The following is a 17,716-nucleotide window of genomic DNA, read 5'->3' as shown; positions in this document are numbered from 1 at the left end:
ACACACCCCCTCAAAATGTTTTATATATTTATATTCATCCAGATCGGCTTAGAGAAGAGAGAAAAACTAATGCAGTACAACTAAAGTGTCACACACCAATCTGATACTAGTTACAGGTAGGTAGCCGTGTTGGTCTGCCGTAATAGAAACAAAATTATATAAATTAAATTAAATTTAAAAATTCCTTCCAGTAACATGCACACGAAAGCTCATACCAATAACTAACATAGTTGGTCTCTGAGGTGCTACGGAAAGGAATATTTTTAGTTTTTTATTTTATTTTGTTCCCTCTGATAGTACTAGTAAGCCAGTCTGGGGGATATTATATGCTTTAAATTGGCATTTAAATAAAGCGCACTTATTCAACCTTAATGCCGCAGCTTGCAGCAAACAGGGATGAGTTGGGATCAGGATAAACAGTTAAAAAATAATTCAAGCCTCTGTATGTTTGCTTCCGCGTTTCTATTTCCCCCCTCCAACACGCTCCCACGTGTATTTGTAAACAGGGGCGAGAAGCGGCGCCCGCTGTCCCTTTAAGAGCCGGAACTTCCGGTGACGCTCCTTCCGCCCCTCCTCAGAGAGAGAGAGAGAGAGAGAGAAAAGGCGGAAACCGGAAGCGGCCGTTGCTCGGCCGAATTCGGCGCGGCCACGTCGGAGGAAGGCGGGCCCCTCCCACCGCCCCACCTTCCGCGGCTTCGCTGTCATAGGAGCGGCTCCGGCGAGCGCGTCGGGCAGCGGAAGGCCCCAGCACCGAAGGCGCCCGGCGCCCAGGCCTCGCAGCGGAGGGGAGATGTCGGACCTCGGGGAGTGGTTCCGGAGCATCCCGCTCATCACCCGCTACTGGTTCGCCGGCGCCATCGCGGTCCCTCTCGTCGGCAAGCTAGGCCTCGTCAGCCCCTTCTACTTCTTCCTGTGGCCCGAGGCCTTCATCAACCGCTTCCAGGTAAGCGAGTGGGCGGACTGCAACTCCCGGCATGCTCGGCGCGAGCCTGGCGCTTAAGAATCACCCGCGGCGCGGCGCTGTGCATGCCGGGAGTTGTAGTTGTTGGGGTTGACGGCGTGGGGCTCGGCAGCGCTGGATGTCAATGGGACGCAGGGAGTTGGAAGGGAGCCCCAGGGTTCATCTAGCCCAGCCCCATCCCTGCGATGCAGGACAGCTGCCTACCGCCGTTCCTGGGTGGGCTCGAACCAGCGACTTTGTGGTTGACAGCCAGGCGCACTGACCCGTTGTGCCACCCGAGAAGTGTCAGTGCTGTGTCATGTTGGGGGGACGGGACACCGCTTGTAAAGGTGCCTTGTTTTGAGCCCAGGAGTTCCTACCTCTTTCCTGAAAGCAAAGCACAGTACCACAGTTTAGTGGGGAATGTTTAGGTCTTTATGTTTAGGCAACATTTTCCCACCTTCGCCGCATCAAGCAGTTGGTCCCTTACCTTTCCCGCCCTGACCTGGCCATAGTGATCCATGTGACGGTCATCTCCAGGCTTGACTACTGTAATTCGCTCTACGCAGGGCTGCCCTTGAAGCTGTCCCAGAAACTCCAGCGGGTGCAGAATGCTGCAGCAGGGCTCCTCACGGGGTCTCTGCGATGGGAGCATATTCACCCAGTGCTTTTCCAGCTGCACTGGCTCCCGGTGGAGTACAGGGTCAGATTTAAGGTGCTGCTTTTGACCTTTAAAGCCCTTCACGGCCTAGGACCCTCGTACCTACGGGACCGCCTCTCCCGGTCTGCCCCACGGAGAGCCTCAAGGTCCATAAATAGCAACACCCTAGTGGTCCCGGGCCCTAAGGAAGTTAGATTGGCTTCAACCAGAGCCAGGGCCTTTTCAACTCTGGCTCCGGCCTGGTGGAACGCTCTGCCTCATGAGACCAGGGCCCTGCAGGATCTGATTTCTTTCCGCAGGGCCTGTAAGACAGAGTTGCTCCGCCTGGCCTTTGGCTTGGAGCCAATTTGATTCCCTCCCTCCCTCTCTCTCTCTTTTTTTTTTCTTTTCCTTCTCCTCCTGCGATGAGGCTACACTTTAATATTTTAATGTTCCATTATTTTAATGTTGTATTTTATTTTTGTTTTTAAGTTGTAATCATTCATCTTGTTATTATTATTGTTTGTAAGCCGCTCTGAGCCCGGCCTTGGCTGGGGAGGGCGGGGTATAAATAAAAAAAAATATTGTTATTATTATTATTATTATTATTACCATCGTAGGTTCAAATTCCCACAGTAAGTTCTGAAACTCATTCACCGCATCTGGAAGCTTGAACATCATCATCATCGATATCTCAAAATCAAACATTGTTACTTTGTGTGCAGCCACTTTATCTCCTCCTTTTGTGCAGATGAGTGAATGATACAGTACAGTGGTACCTTAGGATGCGAACGGGATCCGTTCTGGAGCCCCGTTTGCATCCTGAATAGAACGTAAGACGCGTGTGCGTGGGTCGCGTTTCGCTGCTTTCGTGCATGCGAGTGATGTCATTTTGACCGTCTGCGCATGCGCGAGCGGTGAAACCCGGAAGCAACGCGCTCCGTTACTTCCGGATTGCCGCGGAGCACAACCCGAAAATACTTATCCTGAAGCATAAATATCCCGAGGTATGACTTGGTTTGTTCAGAAACCATTATGCTTAATCATTTTCTGGTTTGGATATAATAAGGAACTATGACGGAAGGCTTTCTGGTTTGTTTGTTAGGTTGTTGTTTTTTCCTTCCAAGATGGTAGGAGTAAAGCAGGCATGTGATGCTTATTCATGTGCGCAGCGCTTGCTCTACAAGTGAGGAGGAGCCTGGGCTAACAAAATGCCTTTACCCTAGTATTGAAATGTCAAGGTAACAGTTCCATTAATAGGGTGAGGAGGCCAGGGCAGAATAGGTTTCCTTCTGGACCTTGCTAGGCCTGCAGGACCTTCAGAAAGCAGTAAAGCAGCCATAAATAGAACACCTTCAAGGTTGTGTTCTCTGAAATGCTACATGCATAGCCAGCTAAACATTCTCAGTGTGTTTGTGAGACAAGAATCTGGATTTGTTAGGCACTGAGGAAACATTATAGAACTATCTAGGCTTCTATGAAAGGGACAGGCTTCATTGAACCAGGAAAGAACTTGGTTCTTAAAATTAGCGTTGTAACAGAGCAGCTTTTAAGTTGGTCACTGGAGGAACAGCTGGTTTGGAATATGCAAGGATGAACATGCTGTATCGTGCAAGGGGGACATTATAGGAATTCAAAGAGACCAAAGTAAAGTAGGATAAAATGCATGTGCCAGATATGTTTGGAAACAGAGATCATGAATAGACGTTCATTTGTTAATTATAGAAGCCTCCAAGCCAGAATGGATGAGTTGGAATGCTTGGTTTTAAAAGAGAGAATAGATGTATTGGGCATAGTGGGCAATGGTAGCACACAGTTGTCTCCGCATCTGGACTCTATAGGAAGGACAGAGAAGGGTGTTCTGGAGGTGGTGTTGCTCTGTATGTCAAGAGGACACAGAGTCCCGTGAGATTGAAATCCCAAAAGGGGCAGACTCCACCACAGAATTGTTAGGTGGTGATATTGGACCCCAAGAATAATTTAGTACTGGGGACCTGCTATCATCCCCCTGATCAAAATGCTCAGGAAGATCTTGAGAAGAGAAGGAGCTCAAGGAGGCATCCAAATGAAGGAATGTCATAGACAGGATAACAACAGGAAAACCCCCAGAAACCCAGAAGACAAAAGTCAGAGATTGATGTGCATTATAATGAGTGAAATAAGTATTTGATCCCCTATCAACCAGCCAGATGTCAGGCTACCTGGTATCTTCACTGGATGTAACGAGCTGAGATTAGAAGTACCAGCTGTAAGGGAGAAGTCTTACCTGTAATCCCAGCTCGTTACAGTACCTGTACAAAAGACACCTGTCGACAGAAGCAATCAATCCAGCAGATTTCAAAGTAGCCACCATGACCGAGACCAAAGAGCTGTCCAAGGGGGAACTTGTCAGTGATCTCAAGGCAGCTGGGACCATACTCACCATGAAAACAGTTGGTAACACTCTAAGCCGTGAAGGACTGAGATCTGGCAGAGCCCGCAAGGTCCCCTTGCTCAAGACAGCACATGTATAGGCCCATCTGCAGTTTGCCAATGCACATCTGAATTACCCAGAGGAGAACTGGGTGAAAGTGTTGTGGTCAGATGAGACCAAAATCAAGCTCTTTGGCATCAGCTCAACTCGCTGTGTTTGGAGGAGGAGGAATGCTGCCTATGACCTCAAGAACACCACCCCCACCGTCAAACATGGAGGGGCACATATTATGCTTTGGGGGTGTTTTTCTGTTAAGGGGACAGGACACCTTCACTGCATCGAAGGGACAATGGACAGAACCATGTATCGTCAAATTTTGGGTGAGCACCTCCTTCCCTCAGCCAGGGCATTGAAAATGGGTCGAGGATGGGTATTCCAGCATGACAATGACCCAAAACACACGGCCAAGGCAACAAAGGAGTGGCTCAAGAAGAAGCACATTAAGGTCCTGGAGTGGCCTAGCCAGTCTCCAGATCTTAATCCCATCGAAAATCTGTGGAGGGAGCTGAATGTTCGAGTAGCTACACATCAGCCTCAAAATCTTACTGACTTGGAGAGGATCTGCAAAGAGGAGTGGGACAAAATACCTCCTAAGATGTGTGCAAACCTGGTGGCCACCTACAAGAAACGTCTGACTTCTGTAATTGCCAACAAGGGCTTTGCCACCAAGTACTAAGTCATCTTTTGCAAAGGGATCAAATACTTACTTCACTCATTATAATGCACATCAATCTCTGACTTTTGTCTCCTGGGTTTCTGGGGGGTTTTCTGCTGTTATTCTGTCTCTCACAGCTACAATAAACCTACCATTAAAATTATGGACTGGTCATTTCTTCGTCAGAGGGCAAACGGGCAAATTTAGCAGGAGATCAAATACTTCCCACCCCTCAGTGTAAGTGGATGACTTCTTTCTGTGTCAGAATTGCAAGCATGGTCAGCCCCTTGTGGCAAGGCTATTTTTTGTGGCGGCTGCTGCTACTCAGAGTTAGCAGGACTGGAAATGTCATAGGCAGGGAGTTCGCTAGAACAGGTGGAATGTGCTCTATTTTTTGTGTAAAGACAGGCGATGCTTGTGCAAGTCCTACAATATAGCATTGGGGACGTAGCCACCTACTGCTTGGAGATTTTTGAAATATTAAGTGTTACTTAAATGCTCTTATATATATGAAATAAACCACCCTCATAGAAATACACTACAGTGGTATCTCAGGTTAAGAACTTAATTCGTTCTGGAGGTCTGTTCTTAACCTGAAACTGCTCTTAACCTGAAGCACCACTTTAGCTAATGGGGCCTCCTGCTGCCGCTGCGTCACCAGAGCACGATTTCTGTTCTCATCCTGAAGCAGAGTTCTTAACCTGAGGTAATATTTGTGCGTTAGGGGAGTCTGTAACCTGAAGCGTATGTAACCCGAGGTACCACTGTACTTCATTTCTATAGCACGTATAAATTTGGGTCCTCCAAGGAGAAGTTATTTGTGTACTGCCATGCTCTTGGATTAGAGCTTTCCAAACTTTTCATCTCGCTGACATACTTTTTAGACGTGCATCATTTTGCAACACAGCGATTCAGTTTTACAAGCAAGCTGGAGGTTTAACTAACCTCTTTCCAGCCCCGCTAGGAGCATGGGGAGCATTCACACAACACGTGTACAAACTGCAGCCGACATACTAACATGTTGCAGCACACAGTTTGGAAAGCTCTTGTCTTAAATGATTGTTACTCTGACTTCACCCCCCTACATTTCTCTCCCATCTGCTAGTCAAGTGAGGCTTACATGCCATGCATCATGTGTAGTTGCTAAGCTTATGCCATAACAAATTTGTCAGTAGTTAAGGTGCCACAAGACTCTCGGTTGTTTCACTGCAATAAACCTCTGAATTCATACTCTCTCTTTAAAATGTTTGAACAGATCTGGAGGCCAATCACAGCAACCTTCTATTTTCCGGTCGGCCCAGGAACGGGGTTTCTTTACCTGGTGAACTTATATTTTTTGTATCAGTATTCATCACGATTAGAAACAGGTAATGTAACATTGAATATATAACATGCTATTTAGTTTTCGCATTCAGTGGCACTAGTTACCTTCCATTTTCTTTTATAATCTTCTGGGTCCATCTTGTGTAGATGCTAATTCGGATGCATATATAAGAACTTAAGAAGCTGCCCTATATTGAGTCAAGGCATTAGTCCATCAAGCTCAGTACTGTCTGCACTGACTGGCAGTGGCTGTCCAGGATTTAAAACGGGACTCTCCCAGCCCTACCTGGAGATGCCAGGCATTGAGTCTGTGACCCTATGCATGCGAGGCAGGGGCTCTGCCATGGAGCTGTGAGAATCTCATCTTGCTAAGATGCAGAATTCGCAGGGTTGCATCCAAACTTCCACCAATTCTTTGTGCAGCCCTTAGCGCTGCCTCCTAGCTGTCAGCTTCTGGGGCAGCTTTCTGAGGGGCACGAGGCTGCAGGGAGAATTTGTGAAAACAGCCTCTCCCCTCTAGTGGGAGAGGACCCTGGGCAGAGTACCCATGATAGTCTGGACCCATGGGAGGTTAATGAAAATTCAAGTGTGTGCAATGCTAGTCTTTGGGGCATGCTCAGATAGTTGCCCTGTGAGGGTTTTGGGAATGAGGAAAATGGAGGCAGGTTATTTTGAATCAAGGTCCTGTTTTGAGGCTGCTGTCCTATTCCTGTGTGGTCTGAATTCACTGGTACAGTCAGACCTTGGATTCCGAACGCCCTGGAACTTTGGCTCCTGAACGCCGCAAACCCGGAAGCGATCGTTTTTTAGTGTTCTTTTGGAAGCCGAATGTCCAGCAGGGCGTCTTGAAGCCAACCGGAAGCCTCGATTTGGTTTTTGAACATTTTGGAAGTCAAATGGATTCCGTTTGACTTCCAAGGTATGGCTGTACCTCAAAGATGCACTACAGCGTTGTTTCCTGTATTTTTTGCAGAAAAATAATGCTAGATACAGGACGCAGGTGGCGCTGTGGGTTAAAGCCTCAGCGCCTAGGGCTTGCCGATCGAAAGGTCGGCGGTTCGAATCCCTGCGGCGGGGTGCGCTCCCGCTGCTCGGTCCCAGCGCCTGCCAACCTAGCAGTTTGAAAGCACCTCCGGGTGCAAGTAGATAAATAGGGACCGCTTACCAGCGGGAAGGTAAACGGCGTTTCCGTGTGCGGCTCTGGCTCGCCAGAGCAGCGATGTCACGCTGGCCACGTGACCCGGAAGTGTCTCCGGACAGCGCTGGCCCCTGGCCTCTTAAGTGAGATGGGCGCACAACCCCAGAGTCTGTCAAGACTGGCCCGTACGGGCAGGGGTACCTTTACCTTTTTAATGCTAGATACAAAGCTGGTACCCATATTGATTAAAGAGGCTTTCCTCTCCCCAAATGTGGAGATGATATATTTCGTGTCTATTAAAACAGCCAGTTTTCCCCCCAAGCATTTCTTAACTGGAAGAAAAACCTTCCCTGACTCTTCCTGCAGGCTCCTGAAACGGATCAGCCTCTCGTTTCTTCCTCTGAACGAAAGCCGCAGTTGTGTCGTGCAATATAATCATAGCCCTAAAGATCCACCAGTGTCTCTGGGGGGAACAATGCAAAACAACTACCAAGGTTTCAGCTCGCTCTAACGCCACTCTTTTGTTCACAGGCGCTTTCGATGGAAGACCCGCCGACTATATGTTCATGCTTCTCTTTAATTGGATCTGCATAGTTGTATCCTTTTTTATTTGCTACAGCAACATTTTGGCATGTTTGAGTTCTGCAGAGGGGTGGGAGTGGGTTGTGTGGTCCTCATCTGTTTTTAGTCACACATCCACTGCATGATCTTAGCAGTTGTAGTAGTATTTATGAAATTTGTATACCGCCCTTCATCTGAAGATCACAGGGCGGTTCATAACGTAAAAAATACAAAACAAGAACACAAAATATATAATAAAAAACAGAACCCAATACCCGTCCCCCCCACAAACACATTCAAAAGGCCATAGATTGTTTAATCAGCCGAAGAGTAATGTTTTCGCCTGGAAGAACCAAGTGAGCCTCTCTTGGGAGAGCATTCCACAAATGGGGAGCCACCACAGGAAAGGCCCATTCCCGTGTAGTGGACCTCTTGTGGAGGGGGCACATGAAGAAGGGCCTCAGGTGATGATCACAGGGTACGAGTTGGTTCATATGGTGAGAGGCGGTTCTTGAGATATTGTGGTCCTGAGTTGTTTAAGGCTTTACAGGTCAAAGCCAGCATTTAGTCAAGATAATATCTGCTTCACTCCTTTCTGCCCCTTTTGTACTATGATGTGTTGTTAATAATTATTAATAATAATGTTATTATTTATACCCTGGGCACCTGGCTGGGTTTCCGTGGCCACTCTGGGCAGTTTCCATCACATATAAAAACATAGTAAAACGTCAAGCATTTAAAAAAGCTCCTGATACAGGGCTGCCTTCAGATGTCTTCTAAATGTTGTGTAGTTCTTTATCTCCTTGATATCTGGTGGCTTTGTGTTTGTCTGTACGTGTAGGAATAGCTCTAAGGATTGCAGGTTAAAAAACAACTCAGAAAGATGCTGTATAAATAGTTTTATAATATGGCATCACTGGCCCTGTACTAAACCCTGATTGAGTGGCTGAGCCTTAATGAGCTCAGAGTGGAGTGTTGGGCCTGTGCCTATCCGCTTCTTGTGTAGCTAGGGGAAGGACTTCTGCCAAGTTGAGTTTAGCTTTCGAGGAATCTTGGCTTCGCATTCTGTAAAAAAACAGTACTCCTGGCTTAAAATGACTAATGGTTTAACAGTGGCAGCTTCAAATTTGGCAACTGTGTTACACCAGGATACCTCATTTGTGCCTAATGCTAAGATGAGATTCTTTGAAAGCAGAACTAAACTTTGCAGAAGTCTTCCTCCTGGTCCTGCCGGAGGAGAGGTGAGAGGGGAGCAGGCACATCCTTGGTTGCATTTGAGTCCATTGAAGCTTGCCTGCAGAACAGTAATTGCAGTGTCTAGTATGTCTGGCTAACAGAACCTTTTCTTCTGCACTGTACTGTGTGTTGAATCTGATTCACTTGCTCTCTCACCAGCAATATTTCCACAGGCTGTTTCAAAGCCATGCTGGGGGTTTCCAGACAGATTCTGTCCAGCTCTTTTAGTCCCTTGAGTTAAATGTGCCTCATCACAAGGTTGCGCTTCTTGTCTTCTGTTTTAGTTTGGTTTTCCTTAGTGAAACAATGAAAGATTACTGGTTTGGCAATGAATATGCAGGTAAGCATGTCTGTTTTCAAAGCGACCTGGCTTCTAAAGTGCCAGGTCTTTCATCTACTTCTACAGAATTCATGTGGGCCAGATTAGATCAGAGTGGATTATGTATACTATGTATTCAATACTCTCCCATCTAAACCAGTGTGCTGGCAGGGAGAAAAAGGGTCAGTTTGTGTTTCTGAACACCTGAAAGAGCACCAAGCAAAACACTCCGCATTCCTGTCCAGCAAATTTGGTGTGAATTTTCTGCTGATACCCAAGTGCAAAACTGTAGGAGAAATAACCCTGAGAGAAAATGGCTGCATTCAGGTTTTAACAATACCTTGCTGCAACCCTCCATGTTTCTCTGTCTCTCAGAACATTCCCCAACCACACCCTCCCCAAGTCTGTCTGTCTGTCTCTCACACGATTGGCCTTGCTTTGCCTTGAAAGGTGCCCTTGAACACTGATGATGTTTCGTGTTTGCCTGGAGGACAGAGAAAAGGGTGTGGGTGGGTGTTTTGTCTACTGTGCAAAGGTAAATTTTACATTAGTCAATACTGTTTTGTGGATGTGTCTCTTCGGCTCCCCCTCTCCTCTCACGCAGCTGCAAGGAGGAGAGATTGGAAGCTTTCCCTTCTGTTCTTACTAACTGCAGTTTTGCATCATGTCCACACAGGATGTATTATGCTTTGTCTGTTGTGTGGCCGAAAGAAGCAGGTTTAGGAAGCTGACCGCAGATTAGGCATTGGACTTTGAAAATAGGGGCCAGGGCGTCTGATCTTCTCACAGGCATGCTTTGGAAGGAGAAATTACACAGGATTAAGGCTTATTCACGTAACGTAGGGTTGGGGAACCTCTGGCCACCCAGATGACTACAACTCGCGTTGCCCCTGATCATTGCCTATGCTGACTGTGGCTGGTGGTAGTTGGGGACTCCAGCAATATGTTTTCCAGTTTTCCATTGCTGGTGTAATGAAGATAAATCACATCGTACCCCTTGAATGCATTCTATGCCTGTTGTTAGCCAGGTGATAAGCAGTCTTACCAATGTCACCAGTGAGTGTGCCGTAGGTGCATTCCTTTTCAGCTGAGTTTCAGCTGAAGCTGCCATAAAGCCTTTGCCCTTTGTAGGAAGGAGAACTTCCAAGACGCTCCTGGAGCTTCAGGCAGAGTTTCCAACTGCACCCTGCTCTTCTCAAACTCAAAATCCCATATTTGGGCTCTAGGAGCTAGAAGACCTTTTGATTTCCAGGAAGAGGGAGAGGTGTGCATTCCTTCTTTTGATTACGTCTCCACTGTGAGACTTTGAGGCTGAAATGTTTCCTGGGAGTTTCATAAGAGCACTTCTTGGGATCGTATCCGTGAACTCCTTGCCAGCTGCATTGGGCCCAACCTCTCCCTACTCTCTCTGAGGGTTTCCATCTCAGGCCCTTCTAAGCTACTCGTGCCCAGTTCTCCCAAATGCATGCATCATTTTGCACCGCAGAGAAGAATCGTATTTAACTTTGCATCTAAAATAGCCAGTCAGCCCCAATTGTTTAAGATGTGTGTGTGTGTGTGTGTCATCTAACTTTCAGGTAATTAAGCAAGCCTGGCGCTGATACCTCTGTCAAACTGTCCTTGCCAATCGCACAATCACATCTCTCAGTCACATTAGCTTTTTAAAAAAGATCTTGTTGAAAGTAAATCAACACCATTTTTTCTTGCGATGGAAGTCATTACGTAAGAACCAACACGGATGTTATGAATAAGGCCTAAAAACCTGCAAGCCCCCTGTTAATGCTCGGCTCTGTCAGCGCAGAATAAGGAGGGGATAGCTGGACTTAATTTTAAAGTCTATTTTTATTTCTATAATTTGAGCAGACTCCTGTAATCTTGAGGGCTGCAATCCGAGGAAAATACACTTGGTGAGATGGTGGCAAAATCAGTGGGACTGAATTCTAGGAATAAACAAGGCTAGGAACCAAGTGTTTCTCTGTGCACCAATCCTTCATCACTTGTGACCCACTAAGCTGAAGGCAGCCCATAAGCCACGTATTGTGGTTGGACCGATCTTAACAACAGGCCTTTGTATTTGCTATCTGGGACAGGCAGCAAAACCAGATTTCTCGCGCCCCGGCATGCTGCCCTGTCTGGTGATAGGCTGCTTTCTGCTTGGTGGATCTCAAATTAGGGACCCTGAGGCAAAGAGGAAAAACGCCTTTCTAAAACATTTTCTCAATGACGATGTGCTGTCAGGTGTGTAGAGACCTCTCTGTGGCAAGCATCCATGAAAGAGCCACAGCAAGCTTTGGGCTTCTGTGCTCTCTCCTGCTTGCTCTGGCACAGCTGTTAGAAGACCAGAAACTTCTTCATCTGTTTTATATGAACCACAGCTTAGTGTGTTGGCTGAACTCTAAGCTATGGATAATTGTAACTATAGTTAGTGATAACAACTCAAGGTTATAACCAGTTCTCAGATTCAAGTGACATGCTGCGGTTAATCAAAAACAGAAGGCAGAGATTTCAAACTCCCCTGTGCAACCATGTCAGGAGTGGGGAGGAGACACGTGCCAGAGTCTTGTTTCCATAATACTAAATCCAGGTTTGAAATTATGTGCAAATTCGAGAGAGCACTGAACAGGCCTCTGTGTTTCTTTTTATTGTGACCCTTCTGCAGTTGCTTAGGTCTCCTGTACTGAATCTCAATCTTTTTGTCTCTTCATTCTCTTGCTTCCCTTGTAGCTGCTGATGATTCCCTTGATCATGTCCGTACTTTACGTTTGGGCCCAGCTGAACAGAGACATGATAGTGACATTTTGGTTTGGGACACGGTTTAAGGTAAGGCCAAAGGGCTTTCCCCTTTCCTCAAGCCTTTTGCCCATATCAAAGGAACTTTGCTCACTCATTGGGGAAGGGAGGCAGTTCCGCCCTGTGACTACTTGTCCCTTCCAGATTCTTAAAGGGATACTGGCATCAGAGGAGCTCTTTTGCTGCCACTAAAGGTGTTTCACTTCCAAGCCTTTCTGCAGGGTAGCCTCGGAGTTGATATCATGTGCCTTGGCCACAAGAGACATAGACCCATGTGTGAGATGGCAATGTCTTTATACCACATTGTATACTCTAGAAACACCTTGCGATGCTGCAGCCAGGCATGGGCTTGTAGCAGAGCTCCTTGACCTTTACCCACCTCCCTGATGCTACTAGCTACCTCATGTCAGATCGCCATGCTTTCTCTTGGCTGCCAGATACGTAGTTGTGGGGGCTATGCTATCATGGAATGTTAGGATTGGAGAAGGGGATTTGTCATCCTTGTCCGGTATGCAATGAGGAGGTGTACAAACAAGGAAAATATTGGCAAAGGCAATGCAGGATGGGAGGGAAAGGCAGAGTCGGGAGAGAGATTTTATGCCAGCAGAGGCAAGGAATGGAGCAAAAAAGCTGAAGGGGATTTAACTGCAACTTGGGTGTCCTGATAGCATATTGCAACCCAGTGAGAGGTACTGTACTTCTAAAATATGAATTACATGTCGCCGACTAGGTAGAGCAAAACCTCCATAGTTGAGGGGGGGGGGGCGTCTATATCAGCTAGACTGGGAGTGGCCGCCGAGACCACATAACACACCGGTCTTGACCTTTAAATCCCTAAATGACCTCGGCCCAGTATACCTGAAGGAGCGTCTTCACCCCCATCATTCTACCTGAAAACTGAGGTCCAGCGCCGAGGGCCTTCTGGCGGTTCCCTCGTTGCGAGAAGCAAAACTACAGGGAACCAGGCAGAGGGTCTTCTCGGTAGTGACACCCGCCCTATGGAACGCCCTCCCATCAGATGTCAAAGAGATAAACAACTACCTAACATTTAGAAGACATCTGAAGGCAGCCCTGTTCAGGGAAGTTTTTAATGTGAGGCATTTTAATGTCTTTTTAATGTTTGTTGGAAGCCACCCAGAGTGGCTGGGGAAACCCAGCCAGATGGGCGGGGTACAAATAATAAATGATGATGATGATGATGATGATGATGTCATGAAATAACCATGGGGTTGTTTCCAGTGATGCGAGCGGAGCTCTGTTTGATCCAACTGGAGCCCACTGGGTCAGCCTAATAGCCCACCTAGTCCAGCAGCCTGCTCTCTCAGGGGCCAGCCAGCCACTGACTTTGCCTTTCTCTGCTCCTCAAATATGCTCCAAAATGGACCCCAACCCTCTGGAGCAGATTTTCAGGGTGTGCAGTGGGCTTCAGAGATGAGCAGATCAGCAGTATGCTCTGTTGTGCAAGTGGAAGCCTTGCCCGAGTAGAACATCATCATTGGATGCAACCCCTGTACATTAAATGCTCAATAATGTACTTAGCTAGCTATATTTCTGTCGGGGAATTGGAGAATTCTGAAGCAGGTGGAGACTAAATTGCGCTCTTCAGTTTCCTTGTTCACAGCAAGTTTGCATGTGCTCTTGTTGTCCTAGGCATGCTATCTACCGTGGGTTATCCTGGGATTCAACTATATCATTGGAGGCTCGTAAGTATTCCCAAATACCCGTTTTGTATTACAGTAAATACAGTCCTTACGGTAACATGTGGCCTACTTCCATACCCCAAAGGATATCTGAAACATCTGGATAATTAAGAGGAATGCGTGTGAATGCAGTAGCCTTTTTTTTTTTGCAGTGGCAAGGAGACGCTCATTCCCTTGCATTGCCCAGCTCTTCCACTGACCCAACCTTCAGATCTTCACTGGCAGGTTTCTCAGTGAGCAATTTCCATGGTGAAAGGTCCCAGCCATAGTACCAGCCCTGCTCAAGCTGCAGTTGCTCCTGCATGAGCAGCAGGCTCCTGTGTCCTCCCCTCTCCAAAAGAAAAGGTGAATGCGGGAAGGAAAGGAACTTCCTGTGCCCGTTTGACTCTTCCGTCTGCCTTATTTTTTAGCCTGTCCTTTGAGCATGGTAACTGCTAGGAGTTGTGGCTTTGGGCATGTATGGCACATTTTTTGCTGCTATACAGGAATATAGCAATATAGGAGTATTTTAGCTGCTATACAGGAGAGTCAGCGTGGTGTAGTGGTTAAGAGCGGTGGACTCGTAATCTGGTGAACCGGGTTCGCTTCCCCGCTCCTCCACATGCAGCTGCTGGGTGACCTGGGGCTAGTCACACTTCTCTGAAGTCTCTCAGCCTCACTCACCTCACAGAGTGTTTGTTGTGGGAGAAAAAAGAGAAGAGAAAAGGAGATTGTGGGAAGAGAAAAGGAGATTGTTAGCTGCTTTGAGACACCTTAGGGTAGTGATAAAGCGGGATATCAAATCCAAACTCCTCCTCCTCCTAGGGATAGGAGCCCAAAGCTGCCCTTTCCTCCAGCCCCAGCTTAGTCTCCTTGGCTGTATGTTGGGGCAACCAAGGTTCAATGTGTATAGATTGCCTTCAGGAAATGCTTTACTACAGAATTGATAAACGTTGATCCCATTCTCTTCTCCTGCAGTATCATCAATGAGCTGATTGGCAACCTGGTTGGCCACCTGTACTTTTTCTTAATGTTTAAATATCCAATAGACTTGGGAGGAAGAAATTTCCTATCAACGCCTCAGTTCCTGTAAGTTGTTTTAAAAGGTTTTCTCCTTTTTTAAAAGGAAAATCAGGTTGCTTATTAGGAAATGGAATTATCCTATTTGAAAAAAAAAGGTTTATAACAGCGATAACTAGAGAATTTAGGTGACCCAAGCAAGCTTTTACAGTTTGGTGGGTCTTCCACATTTATCAGAGCATGCATTTCTGACAGCGAAACCAATAAGGAGAGCTTTTCACCTGAAACTTTTAGAAGCCATGAATCGAAGAGGAGGAAGGGGGAAGATGACAATAGACTTGTAAAATGAAGTTTGAAAACAAGTAATTCAACTTAAACTGGCTTACGCATGCTTACTCAAAAATGTCTTTCTGAATTAACATGGGGAGGAGGAAGAAGCAGAGATACATTTCAGACATCGTGATATATCAGCATATATCAATATTTAGAGGTTGATATACCACAATGCTGAAAACCAGATATTGTCCAGTCCTTGATGCAAGCACACATACTCACAATCTCTCTCTCTCAGAAAACATATTGGTTCTATCCCAGTTCAAAGCCAAAGAGTGAGATACACCCACACCGTTTCGAGGAGAGAAATAATTGCTGTATCTCTGAAGAGAGCTTGCAGTCGCTGCCAAATGTGACAGATTGTCGGTTTTAAACGGGGGCATTTAACACTTCTTAATGTATTAATTAATGTAAGGGACGCGGGTTAAACCACAGAGCCTAGGACTTGCCGATCAGAAGGTTGGCGGTTCGAATCCCCGCAAAGGAGTGAGCTCCCATTGCTCGGTCCCTGCTCCTGCCAACATAGCAGTTCAAAAGCATGTCAAAGTGCAAGTAGATAAATAGGTACCGCTCCGGTGGGAAGGTAAACGGCATTTCCATGCGCTGCTCTGGTTCGCCAGAAGTGGCTTAGTCATGCTGGCCACATGGCCCGGAAGCTGTATGCCGGCTCCCTCGGCCAATAAAGCGAGATGAGTGCCGCAACCTCAGAGTTGGCCACGACTGGACCCTAATGGTCAGGGGTCCCTTTACCTTTAATGTATTAATATGCAATGCTTTCCCTCCCACTAAGCTAGGAAGGGCAATGCTTTTGAGATCTGAGTGTTTGATAAAAGAATGTAAACTGACAAAAAGAGCTTCAGACTTGTTAGGGGTCTCCCAAAACAGTCCCAATTAGGTTAAAACTGCACTCCAAAGGGCAGGGTGGGATTGAACAGTATCTTAGCCATATGTCATCCAATCATTTTGCTGCTTGGCCAGCTTATAGCTCTTACTGTGTAGATTCTACATGCACAATGCCACAAAGCTGGAACTAGTCCCGATTTCAGAAAGACCAGGCATTTCTGAACGGCTCTTTTGCTTGGCCCCCAGGTACCACTGGCTGCCGAACAGGAGAGGAGGAGTCTCTGGATTTGGGGTGCCCCCCGCCAGCATGCGCAGGCCTGCAGAGAACCGCCAGGGCGAAGGGAGACACAACTGGGGCCAGGGTTTCCGGCTGGGCGATCAGTGAAAGAACTTCCTGCTTTTTCTCTTCTTCTTTTTTTTCCTTTTTGTGTGTGCGGGACATCTTCAACCATTCACGGGAATGGCTCCTACTGAGGAGTGTACTCAAGAATTGGGTTTGCTCGAGGGCAATTGGGTCTGGCCCATTAAGAAATCTTAACTTTTTCTTTTCGTTCCTGAAGATGACACAACGGAAGGCACAAGATAGATTTTACTCCAGGCTGTTGAATAGTGCTCAACTCAGTGCTGCCATTAAAACAAAACAAAAAAGAACACACATTTTTAATATTGTCTAGCACAGTGTATTTTCTTTCACCATCCTCTCCTCAGGTGAATTTATGTTGTTGCATCTGAATTTCAGGCCCGTAAGAGCCCTACAGAGTCCAGTAAGAATCTACTCCTTGGGTCAGAGAATTGTCCAACACAGTAACTGGCAAAAAAAAAAAGGGTTACTTCAGAGATTGCTGTAATACTAACTAGCAGGAGCTCTTCGGGTACTGATAACTATGTTGGTATTTATTTAGCAGGAACAGAGCCTAAAATTTCCTGTGTAAGGCATCAGATATCTGTTTTGACTGGAGGAAATGTGAACCTAGGCCACTGAGGCAGAGCGCTAGCTCTCTTGGGAAATTTTTGCTGCAGCCATCTAAATGACTCTGCCTCTTCAGCTGTAGATTGGGTGCACTTTAATGCCAGTCCTGTGCACACACTTACTTGGTGGGATTTACTTCCGAGTAAATAACACGCATAGGACCGAGACAAAACTCAGTTCTTTGGAATCTGTAAGGTAATCACGCTTGGGTTTGTATCTTGTAAAGGGGAGAGTGAGCTGTGAAAAACAAAGTTGGAGGGTTAGCAAAAATTATTTTGTGTTTTCAAACAAGACTCCCAACCAACCGGTGCTTCAACATTTCTCATCCTGGAGGAAAATTTGGGTACCTGCGAATGTTCAGTAGTAACCTTCATTGCATGTTAAGCTGCTCGATTATAATACGAGTAATGGGTATCAAACGACTGATGACTGTTTTATGTGGGGTGACACTGGAGATATTTGGATAGAGGGAGGAGAAAGCAGACCTAACCTTGTTCTCCCAATCTTCTGGTTTGTTCCTCTTCCTCCTCCTCTCTCCCCCATCCCCAAGCAAACCACACCAGGTTGTGCTTACCTGTGTTCCCACCTGCAAAATGGGAGTGCAAAACATTCCACCCAACTGCGCAAGTAGGCCCTCTTTCCATAGCACTGCAAAAGGAAGAACAAAGAAACAGTGGGGTCACTCAGAGGAGAAGGTGGTGAAATGCAAACAGGGGACACAGAAAGGGCTGAACTCCTCAATGCCTTCTTTGCCTCAGTCCTCTCCGATAAAGAAAACAATGCCCGACCTGAAGAA

The 17,716-nt window shown here is 46.6% G+C and overlaps 1 protein-coding gene across 1 annotated transcript; it reads left to right on the top strand.

The window, feature by feature from the left end:
• Positions 1-695: 695 nt before the first annotated feature.
• Positions 696-16,614, top strand: DERL1 (derlin 1). The gene is made up of 8 exons (XM_079984521.1): positions 696-943; positions 5,964-6,075; positions 7,701-7,765; positions 9,280-9,306; positions 12,010-12,105; positions 13,726-13,778; positions 14,733-14,843; positions 16,197-16,614. The coding sequence occupies exons 1-8, from the start codon at positions 791-793 to the stop codon at positions 16,333-16,335; spliced, it is 756 nt and encodes a 251-aa protein (XP_079840647.1). The 5' UTR covers positions 696-790; the 3' UTR covers positions 16,336-16,614.
• The last annotated feature ends 1,102 nt before the right edge of the window (positions 16,615-17,716 follow it).

Source organism: Podarcis cretensis (genome assembly GCF_951804945.1).
Source record: "Podarcis cretensis genome assembly, chromosome: 7".
NCBI lineage: Eukaryota > Metazoa > Chordata > Lepidosauria > Squamata > Lacertidae > Podarcis > Podarcis cretensis.
Note: the sequence above shows the minus strand (reverse complement) of the source record. Positions and strands in the feature narration are given on the sequence as shown.